The 11,707-nt window shown below is 36.1% G+C and overlaps 3 protein-coding genes across 3 annotated transcripts; 2 read left to right on the top strand and 1 right to left on the bottom strand.

Annotated features, from left to right (window-relative positions):
• LOC116295746 (uncharacterized) lies at positions 1-2,383 on the top strand. The gene is made up of 4 exons (XM_031703656.2): positions 1-206; positions 534-733; positions 803-966; positions 1,127-2,383. Exons 1-4 carry the CDS (start codon positions 191-193, stop codon positions 1,653-1,655), a joined length of 909 nt encoding a protein of 302 aa, XP_031559516.2. The 5' UTR covers positions 1-190; the 3' UTR covers positions 1,656-2,383.
• Positions 1,656-2,246, top strand: LOC148905111 (uncharacterized). The gene has a single exon (XM_089024044.1). The coding sequence runs from the start codon at positions 1,656-1,658 to the stop codon at positions 2,244-2,246; it is 591 nt and encodes a 196-aa protein (XP_088880170.1).
• LOC148905110 (uncharacterized) lies at positions 2,383-4,316 on the bottom strand. Its single transcript, XM_089024043.1, has 2 exons — positions 3,859-4,316; positions 2,383-3,710 (listed from the first exon to the last, which is right to left on the bottom strand). Exons 1-2 carry the CDS (start codon positions 3,956-3,958, stop codon positions 2,383-2,385), a joined length of 1,428 nt encoding a protein of 475 aa, XP_088880169.1. The 5' UTR covers positions 3,959-4,316.
• Positions 4,317-11,707: the final 7,391 nt, after the last annotated feature.

The raw sequence follows: 11,707 nt of genomic DNA, 5'->3' as shown, positions 1-11,707 counted from the left end.
TTTCGTGACCTTTCCAGAACTATAGTGTCTGTTTTATCCTTTTATTCTTTCTCAAAGCCGTTGATTTTCCAGAAGTACTTTGTTCAGATATTTTTCTATCTTGTGAACGTGTTTTAAACGTTTCAAATCAAAAACAGAAGGTTTTTTAGCGACTCGAAGACGAAGCGTCGAGGGTGAGACGCACGTGAAAATGGCGGATTTCACGGGTAAGTTGTTTACATGAGTTTTCTGTTATTTCAGAAACTAATGTTGATCATTTCATAGAAATACTTACAACTATATCATACGAGTTTATTTTCGGACTCTTAACTATGATTTTGCTAAACATCGCCGAGTTTAAGCCATTTTAAGTCCAAACAAACTACCTCTTGTGCTTGCGTTTTAGCTGAGTATATTCTCGGCGTAGCTAGAGGTGTTATATTAGTGATACACCGGATAGCCAAGATCTACAGTATATATGAGGCAGTTCTTTTTTTAATATTGATATGCAAAGAGCATATTTTAATTTTGTTTCAATATTTATTGCGTTTTAGCTGGGTATTTGACGTACGAGACCTCGAATACGGACCATGGAAGCACCGAGTCCAAGACACGATTTCACTGCAGTGTTCCTTTGTGTAATGGGGATTCGCGCTACAACCCAGCACTTTCTTTTCATCGATTCCCTAAAGACGCAACACTAAGAAGTGCCTGGATTACAAAAGTAAGGCGAGATGAAGGACCCTATTTCAAGGTAAATATGAAAAATTGAATGGTCTTTGCTTTCTTCAGTAAGATAATAATAGTTTTGGTCTCTTTTCAGATAACACACAGCACGAGGGTTTGCTTAAAACATTTCTTAGACAGTGATTACCGTCCCCCAAACAACTCAGGAAAAAGACTTCTCAAAGCTGGGGTCGTTCCTACAATGTTCGACTGGTCTGGTAAAACCACTCAAAGGAGAAAATTGATTCGACAAGTTGACAGGTATATATATTTATATATAAAAAAGGAAATGTGCCAAATTTACTGTTGTGAAAAATCCAACAAATAAATTGTATGGATATGACTGTTATGAGGGAAAATAATGATAATTCATTCAGAGTGCTGTCTTTGCCATTAATTTTACTTATTACTTCTGTTTTAGTGGGACTCAGACTGACGAGAGTGAGGATGAGAATGATAATGATGTACCTGAGCCCTGTCCTGATTCTGAAGCAGCACCACAGCCTGAAAGAACTCCTGTTGAAGCAAAAACAGAGGCCCTGAGAGCAGCATATGGTGCAGCTCAAGTTGAAATAGAAGCCCTCAGAGCCCAAGTTGCAGCCTTAAAATTGCACAAGTTTGGTATAGAAAGATTTTCCTCTGATGATGACCTCATAAAGTTTTACACTGGTTTTGCTACCTATAATCATTTTTACAGTTTTTATGATTTTATCGCACCTTCTGCTCAGTACATGAAGTATGTTTATTCTGCTGGTATTCAAAAAAGCAGGCCTTCAGCTCGCACTATGATTTTGATTGATGAGTCGTTTTTGTTTTTAGTTAGAATAAGACTAGGTTTGTTTGAACAAGATTTGGCAGATAGATTTCTTATTAGCACATCATCTGTTAGTAGAAAAGTGACCACTTGGTCTAATTATTTATATTTTATCCTTGGCACCCAGCCGGTTTGAATGTCCAGGGAGGCAATAGATGAGTACATGCCACAGTCTTTTAAGGACATGTACCCAACCACCAGAGTTATTTTAGATTGTACTGAGTTGTATGTTCAGACCCCTTCCTCACTTTTGCTACAGTCACAGTTATATTCTTCTTACAAAAGTAACACCACTCTAAAGGGTCTGATTGGAATAGCACCTCATGGTGCTATTACCTTTGTATCTTCTCTGCACACAGGGTCTATTTCAGACAAGGAAATTACACGATGCTCAGGTATACTAGATTTATTGGAAGATAATGACTCAGTAATGGCCGACAAAGGCTTTGACATAGAAGACCTTTTATTAAAAAAGAAAGTCAAGCTAAATCTCCCCCCATACCTTCAAAGCAAGGGCCAGTTTTCCATTCGTGAAGCTCAACGAACAAAGTCAATTGCTAAATTACGAATTCACGTGGAAAGGGCAATACGTAGAATTAAGGAGTACCACATATTTGATTCTGACATTCCATTGAACATGCTTGGTACAATCAATCAGGTTTATACCGTTATTTGCCTATTGACCAACTTCCAAGGTCCACTTATAAGAGACAAAAACAACACCTAATAATATAATATATACTAATGGAATTGTGAATATAATTACCAAACAAGTAACAGAACAACAATAAATATTTCTTAGTGTCACCATATTCATGTAAGTTTATATAATAATTTTAGATTCTTCAGAGCTGCAGCTGTATTTATTTTAGAAAATAATTGAAATAAAAAAGATCAACTTTATCTTTACTTTGCTCAAAAAATCCTTCATCAAAGACAATTCTCTCGCAATGAAATACTGATTCATTGATGAAACTAAAAAAATCACACCATGGTAGCCCTGTTAATGCCAGCTGACACTGTACTTGGTAGTAGTAATAATGTGCTCGTTTAAGCTGTAGATTACCATTTTGTCCAACAGTCATATACTGTACAGAACTGAAGTCAGTTGTACCCTCTTTAGTGACTTTGACTTCAAGAAGACCAAAAGGCATGTCATCTTGTTCCTCTGCATCCATGTCATTCACCTTTCGGTCTGGGGTACATCCAAGCCAGGGGCATGCAGGGTTTATGGCCAGTCCTGATGGATACAAATTCACTTTTCCATCCTTAGCAGTGCTTGCATATGTTGAGGCAGCAGTGGCCTCCATGTCTATACCACGTTGCATATCTGCAATCACAACCCTTCTTGAAGGATTCATTTGTTTTACGAGATTTTCAAAACCTGACAATCGTTTTGCTACAAGTCCAAACTTACTTGCAGTTATGCGTTTCTCTCTCAAAGAGAACCAAAGTTGAATATCAGATTGTGATAGAGTTGCATTCTCCAGCTCAACAGCTTTATCATGAGATATGATGAGAGAATCTAAGCTTGCCTGTTTCTCTTGTGGTAAACAGATGCTGACTTTGTTTTTAATCCTATCTACAGCGCTCTCCAAAGGCAATGCTGGAAACTCTGTGCATGAAAAGTCATTAATTACATACTCTTGAGAGAGCTTTTGTTGATATGCAAGAACTGAATTTCTAGGGACATTTCCAAATTTAGATGGTACCATTTCAAGATGTTGCATATCTTCTCTCTTTGGAGCCTGGGTGAACATCAGTGGCTGAGGATCTAGGTTCATTAACTTTTCCCTTTCCATTATGGGGTACATTTCAGCAGGCGAGTACAATGTGCTCTTGATAAATCTGGAGTAGTTTGCCCCAAACCGTGGCTTCTTCACCCAAAGTTCCTGGATGGCTTTATTTGCTATCTTTTTTTCTCTTGGAACGCTCCATCTTTGTGGCAGGCTAGTGCAGGTAAGATCATTAGGTATTGACTTCAGACCAAGTTGCTTGCAGTGGGATATATAAAAAAGCAATCCAATGACATGATGGCAGAATCCTCCTGTACCAGCAACACAGGAACATCTACCTTTTATTGCTTTAGTAGCAAGGTTGATATCTGATTCCAGTGTGTGAGGTGCCTCCGACTTTTTCATGGACCTGTAGCATCTGCATGTCACTTTTGCAATATTTGGAGAGTAAGCCACTAGAAAACAATAAAGAACAATAAGCCACTAGAAAACAATAAAAAACAATAAAGAACAATAAGGCTAACAATATTATGCGAATAGTTTTGAAAAATATCTAGACGTCAGCCAACATGAAACATCTAATAAAAGTCAATCTAAAATTACCTTTGACTTCGTGCAGATAGCCAGGCTCATGCTCAGCGAAGAACTTATAGGCTTTAGAAGTGTTGTCACAGCCAGATTCCTTTTTAGAATACGCCTCCATTTCACTGAAAGTGATCAGAGGAATGCCTGACAGATCACTAGATGCCACTACAAAAAAGAAAAATTCATTTCAATGAGTCATGGTATGTTCCAACAAGAGCAATGGTAACTACACAAGCACAAGAGGTAGTTTGTTCGAACTACATAACTTACCCGTGAAATCCGCCATTTTCACGTGCGTCTCACCCTCGACGCTTCGTCTTCGAGTCGCTAAAAAACCTTCTGTTTTTGATTTGAAACGTTTAAAACACGTTCACAAGATAGAAAAATATCTGAACAAAGTACTTCTGGAAAATCAACGGCTTTGAGAAAGAATAAAAGGATAAAACAGACACTATAGTTCTGGAAAGGTCACGAAAGAATGTCTGGAAAGCTTGCCCGCCAGGCTTGTTGTTTATGGGGGAATTTGACACGTGATCTTTTAAAAACGCGTGCGCATGCGCGAAAATCCCAAAAACAAAATGGCGGACGCTCTAGCAGTATTCGTGCTTCAAAAACCTGCGACTTTGAATATTTTTTACAGCTTACTGGCAACCAAAATATCTAATTGATCAGTCATAGTGTAATTTAAAAAGTACTTAGAGGGTGGCAGTGATGTTTAGAATGAGGTCAACATGATGGTTATCGAGATACGCTAAATTACTTTTTGGTACAAAAGTCGACAATTGTGAAACAAATTGATGTAGGTCATGTTTACGTTTTAGTCAAAAATAAGGTCAGATCAACAGAGATAAGCTTAAAATCATGATATTTTTACTCATTAATATCTGTTGTAAGTAACTGCAAATGGCCATTGAATTTGAAGCTCTGCCGTGCTAGATTTTCCCTTTCAAAGTAATGAAATATTTGAAGTTAGACATATTAATAGTACAATCAACTATTGCTTGCTCAACTGGGACAATTGTAATCTATATTAGATTTTAACGTAAATTTATTTCATTGGAATTCTTCAGATGTAGTTATTATTACTTGAAAAAAAAGTTCTTCGTGATAAAACGTATTCGTGGACGAGGAGACACCTGTTTCGAAGAGCTGGTTTAGAGGAGCGCTAAGACTAAGGATAAAAGCTTTAGTCAATGATGAAATGTTGTGATACGAAGGATAAATCTTCTTTTACTTTGGAAATCATTTTTATGTATCTCTGATCCTCAACTTACCCAAGTTCAAGTCTTTAGTTAAAGGGTATTTACCAAAAACTCGGCAAAGATATTGGAAGATTGTCGTTTAGTTTGCACTGAATAGGCTTCACATTTTTCTGCAAAATTTCAAAACTGACTTTTTTGTTCTGTTTTTTTTTTTTAATCTAAAGTTTGTTTTATTGAATTATTTTTGAGTGACATACTAGATCTGAAATGTCAGAAAATATTAATAGTGAAATTTTTTCCTGATTCTGGCAATCTTGTTGATTCAAAAACTAGGTTTGGGTTTACCAATTTTCATAATAAAACTTTAAAGAAGTTTTCAATGTGAAACCATTTCAGCCCTTTTTGTATCATCTTTTATCACAAGTTGGGTGCTGGAATATTCTACTATAGCTTTAACCTAGCTATTCTGCATCTTGAGGGTGTTAGACAGAAGGAATTGTTACAATGCTATATAGAAAAATCATAACCTGAAAGTGGTTATCATTAATTTTAATAAACACATACAATGGAATTAATAAACTAACTTCTTTTCTTATATTTTCAAAATATTTTTACAACAAAGGTCTCACCCTTAATATCACTTATAAGGAACATTTCAGTTCTAGGTTTAGAATTGAAAACTGATTCAACAAAAGGAATTAATGATGAACCAATTACCAGGAAGGTATAACCAGAGTGATTTAATTATTTTATGGGTGGGATACAATCATACTCCTAACAACCATCCTATTATTTAGTATTTTAGTGTATCCAAACAGTTGAAAATTGGAAGATGGGGTATATATTTATTAAGCAATGTGAGGGGAAAATAACTATTAGCAAAAAAAAGAACATGAAAAAACCCAATATTGTCTTTAGAATTTTTCCAAGGCCTATTAATTAAAATTTGCAATTTTGTATCATAAGGGTGCTTACAGTATATTCCTTTACTCTATTAAAAAAATTGTATCTTGGTAGATGGAAAATCTATTTACTTTGGTTTTTAACTTTGGTAATATCATAATTCTCAATTCTCAGAAAGGAGAAAATGTTTTCTAATTATTATGATCTATAACAAACAACACAGGCCACTAGGTGTACTAAATATAAAAGAACCTCCTTGTGTACCATATGGGTGGGTAAAAAAAAGGCAAAACTACTGATTAAAACTACCTAGACTTATGAAAGTTGACTGATGAAATACACAATGCAAATATAATGCTGAGATCACTTACCTTTACAACCAACAACATATGATTGAATTAACTAACAAAAACAAGGAATCTGATGTATACATAAAAACACTACTACACTTGGAGGGAATTAGCATTTTGGGTGAACCCAAAATAAAGCAAGTGCAAATTATACCATATGAAAAGGGCTTTCTAGGTAGTATCACATTGATGAATAATTTCATTATATCTAAACTAAACACAGATGTGATAAAACCAAAGATTCTTAATGTTGTTTCATTGTGCTTATCTAGAGGAGTACCTGATTATAACAGGTTTTTGATAAAACTCAGAACCTTAACAAATTTTGCTTAACTATGAATGCAGCACTAACATTAAGTGGAAACAGTTTTAAAAGTTATTATTATTTTTTAGTTGTTTTAATATTCTCCTGTGCATGACTGAAATGTTTAAAGTCAAAGGAAAAAAACAGCCTAGCTAAACTGGCTGAAGATATGAGGAAGATCAAACTGAGTACTTTACAAGAGAGATTCTCCCATATCTACTTAACATAAATATTAAGAACTTCATCATTGATATTGTAGAGATATCAAAATTAAATGAAAAAAGTAAGATTGCCATGCAAACACAAATGAAGTAGCATTTAATTCATTGTTAATAATGAGAATAATAAGAACCCTTTTCCCGAAAAAAAATTATTTTTCTGACGAAAAAAAATGCTGTTTGTCAATGGGAGGTTCATGTATGCTTTCAAACTAGTTCAATGATGAGTATTCCCATTGTACTTTTGGTTTTCCGCCAAGAAACACCTAAAAGGAAGAATTATCTAGGAATCTAACACACGATATAGAATTACAGCAATCCAGTTGAACAGATTTAACATAATAATCGGAGTAAAGCATGCTCATCTATAGTTTTGATCACATATTTTCAAATTTAAAGCACTCACGACTATATTTACATTATTATCTTGACAATCGAGCAGCATTTATAGGTTAGAACTTAGGAAAAGACTTAGAATAACGGCGCATCAATTGCATTTCTTCGCTGTTTTTTTATTCAAATACATACACTTCGATGACTTGTTTTGTCCGAGTAAGACTGAAAACAATACAATTAACCATTCACATAAAATCAAGATACTCATCTGACTTGTTTTCTTGATCAATTACGGCATTTAATCCAGATATGTTAGTAAAAAAACTTCGATTTTCGGAAAAAATAGCGCTCGACAAGAATACTTTCTCGTCCGCCATTTTGAACTGACCGCCCGCGCTAAATTCAGCGGAAAAGCACACTGCGCATCCTCAGTTAATATTTTGAATTAACCAATCACGCGTTTTTAAGCCGTGTCTTTCCTCGCGTTATTTTTAGTCAGGTGGCTAAGTGCAAAATTTTGGTCAGATCTATACACAGCGGACAAAAGCACCAAAATTTGCATAAATGTAGATTAGAGTATGGTAATCAATATTAGGACCGGTGCCCATTTCAATCTCTTCAGGATTCCATATTAATTGCTCTTTAATTTTCTGAAAAAAGTCAGTTATGGGCTTCCTGTGGTCAATATCTTTAAAATGTGGTTTTTTGGCCGATATTCTTTTTAGAATTCATATTTCTGATTCCAAATAGCTAGTACTGTTTGCTATTATCATTTCCATTAATAAATATATTTCAAACATCGAAATAATGGTGAGTTTTCATATAAGTACTTATCGAGCTCGTACCCAGTCCTCAACTCGGTCATCCAAGATAATAGACAAAAAAGTATGGCGTTCCATCTCCGCCAAAATTGATGGTTTGTATTTGAAGTTCATCACATGAATTTTGCATTCGAGTAAATTTTTTTATGTTATCATCTTGTATTTCATATGCTTCATCAAGGGTTCAACATACGTGTTTTATATTTGTCGTTCATGTTTTATATTCTTGATTGTCGCTGATTCATTCTAAACTCCACGCCACGTATTTGTCCTTTGAGTTTCACATTACAAACTCGACGACTTTTATTTTCAACTCAACTTCACGCTCCGGTGAACTCGGTTGACCTTGGTAGCCGCTGACCTAAAACAACGCAGTCGTAGGTATGAAAAGAAAAGAAAATGGCGGCAGAGTTTGCCCTCTGTTGTTGAAGAGACAATTCGGCAGCTTGATACAAACCGCCAACAGGAGGATGACTGTAGTAGCTTATTGCTTCGTTTAGAGTATCCTAAACCCTACAATTATTAATAAAGGTTAACTACCGGCCTCAATCGTGGCTGGCATTGGATTAGCGATAAAATGCTTAAGGAACGAAAAACAATAGTTTATATCTCATGAATCTAGGGCAGAAAAAGCGTTAACTGGCCACCCAGGTCGCCCTTCTTTCAAGGTTTCTGAAGATCAACGTCTCTCACCTTGTAGAAAGTGGGTTTTCTGTGCCGCAAATAAAGTCTTTTGCTAGGAGTGTCCATAACCATCGAAAGGAGAATGTCTCATTTTGGCATTAGGATATCAGGATAAAAAAAATCTAAGAATTGTATATTCCACGTAGAAAGATTAGTTTTTAAATTTTATTGCGTTTATACACCTATTCCAATAAACGTTGTCTGGGCCTAAAGCAAGAAGCTGACGGCCGCAGTGAATGCTAGATAGTCCCAGTGTAATCATAGTACTTATTTATACGAAACAAATTAAAGACATGAACATTTCCACATGCGGTTTAGATACGGTTTAGGATACTCTAAACGAAGCAATAAGCTACTACAGTCATCCTCCTGTTGGCGGTTTGTATCAAGCTGCCGAATTGTCTCTTCAACAACAGAGGGCAAACTCTGCCGCCATTTTCTTTTCTTTTCATACCTACGACTGCGTTGTTTTAGGTCAGCGGCTACCAAGGTCAACCGAGTTCACCGGAGCGTGAAGTTGAGTTGAAAATAAAAGTCGTCGAGTTTGTAATGTGAAACTCAAAGGACAAATACGTGGCGTGGAGTTTAGAATGAATCAGCGACAATCAAGAATATAAAACATGAACGACAAATATAAAACACGTATGTTGAACCCTTGATGAAGCATATGAAATACAAGATGATAACATAAAAAAATTTACTCGAATGCAAAATTCATGTGATGAACTTCAAATACAAACCATCAATTTTGGCGGGGATGGAACGCCATAAAAAAATACCCATTTTCTTCTAAACGTATGGCGATTTTTACATATTTCCCCATTCTTTCAAGCTCATGGAAGTGGGTTGAATCTGAGGTCAGCTGCTGAAATAGATGTTTAGCAAGGAACTCCAAAGTGGGTGTCACATTGTCGTTACAAAGTACCCAAGTCCGGGTACCCAAGCCTGCCAGGCAGACCGTTTGCCTTCCACAGAATGAAGACGTAGTGTCGCAGCCGGTAATAAAGTGGGAAACAGGGAGGGTGCGCGACGTCTGTACACAAAGGGAAGCACAAATCCTTGTTAATGCTAAGAACTTGAAGTTTCTTCCCATTCCAAAGGCAAACGGTCTGCCTGGCAGGCTTGGGTACCCGGGGGAGGCACTACCATATATTGAAGGGCGGGGATGCAGCCTTGGGTACTTTGTAACGACCAAAATTCAACCCACTTCCATGAGCTTGAAAGAATGACTGTCGTCATGTACGATAAGCCAAGAACTCCATCAACGATGTGAGAATGGATCTGTTTTGTAGACACAACAGAGCAATTGGCAATACTCCTACTACTCAGGTAAGACAATTTAAAATAATATAACTTAGAAATATAACCGATATAATGCCAATGTTTTTGTCTCTAGAATGCACTATTGCAGTATATTAAGAGAGCTTCAGTAAGTTATCCTCCATGCAGGTATCTGGACGAGTGACATAAGCAACCAGGATATTCCTTCTCCTGATCAATTTGGCTGGCACAAGATTGACGACGTGTGGACGCCTGATTAAATGACTATTTCAGAGGTGTCAAAGGCTTGCCAGGAATTACTAAAGTGTGCATGCAAGTAGCAGTGTACAAGATGTAAATGTGTGAAGGCTGGCCTAGATTGCACTCCTCTTTGCAAGTGTCAATGCAATAGGAGTAACACACATTAATGATAGAAATTTGGCGTTTGTATAAGCTAGGAATGTCTGTTTGAGATTCCCTTGAATCGAAGATACATGTCATACAAGATAGTATTCAATTGCATAAACTATAGATATGAAAGTTTAAAAGTATCGAAAATGGGGAAATATGTAAAAATCGCCATACGTTTAGAAGAAAATGGGTATTTTTTTGTCTATTACATCTTGGATGACCGAGTTGAGGACTGGGTACGAGCTCGATAAGTACTTATATGAAAACTCACCATTATTTCGATGTTTGAAATATATTTATTAATGGAAATGATGATAGCAAACAGTACTAGCTATTTGGAATCAGAAATATGAATTTTGAAAAGGATATCGGCCAAAAAAACACATTTTTAAGATATTGACCACAGGGAGCCCATAACTGACTTTTTTCAGAAAATTAAAGAGCAATTAATATGGAATCCTGAAGAGATTGAAATGGGCACCGGTCCTAATATTGATTACCATACTCTAATCTACATCTATGCAAATTTTGGTGCTTTTGTCCGCTATGTATAGATCTGACCACTTAGCCACCTGACTATTTTAACTCGTGGATACGCGAAGCGTAGAAACGAGTTATTGTGAGGGGTCTGAATATGTAAATGTGTCACTCGCTCACTCACTCGCTCACTAAGATGTTAGCAGATCGATAATTAAACGTTTAGCGATCGTCTTACGTCATTTGATTACGAATGTTACACGACACTAGCAAGCACAAAGCTCTTATACCATATAGATTACTTTGTTATTTTATATGAGGAAACGAAATGCTGATGTTCCATGTGGGATCAGTTTCTAGCACTTGTAGGGCGCCGTGGGGGCCCACTGTGCTTTCGCACACTCGCACATAGTTTTATCTTCGAATTATTCATATTAAAAGAATCAAGGAAAGATGCAAGTTGAAATAAAATTATACGATTAACACCTGAAATAAAATTTCAATGACTTAGACCTTTTTTTCTTATGTATTTTAAAAAGTAAACAAACACGCTTATTAGGTACAACGTGATTTTTCAGAAGACTCGTAGATCGAGCCGGTTATCGAAAAAAGCTATTTTAATTAGAACTCAAGAAGAGAGTCTGATTTCAAGCTCTGGAGGACTTTATTCTCCATACAGACAGATCAAAGTCACGGCGGTATTCAGGAATAAAATCTCACAAACTCGATCGAGCGAAGTTTTAATATTACTGATCAACAGTTGTATTTACTAAGTGACTTCTTAAGAAAATAATCAATGTAGATGTACGTAGATAGTAGAAAAATAGTAAAAGACGAAAAAAAGAACAATTCCAATGGAGTTTTGAAGGAAGTTCGGCCAGTTTTGTCATTTAAATAAGCC

This window comes from Actinia tenebrosa, unplaced genomic scaffold (assembly GCF_029948245.1).
Source record: "Actinia tenebrosa isolate PJP-AT-01 unplaced genomic scaffold, QUT_ActTen_1.0 PGA_scaffold8__29_contigs__length_14323225, whole genome shotgun sequence".
NCBI lineage: Eukaryota > Metazoa > Cnidaria > Anthozoa > Actiniaria > Actiniidae > Actinia > Actinia tenebrosa.
The sequence above is the reverse complement of the archived record's forward strand: the minus strand, read 5'-3'. Positions and strand labels throughout refer to the sequence as shown.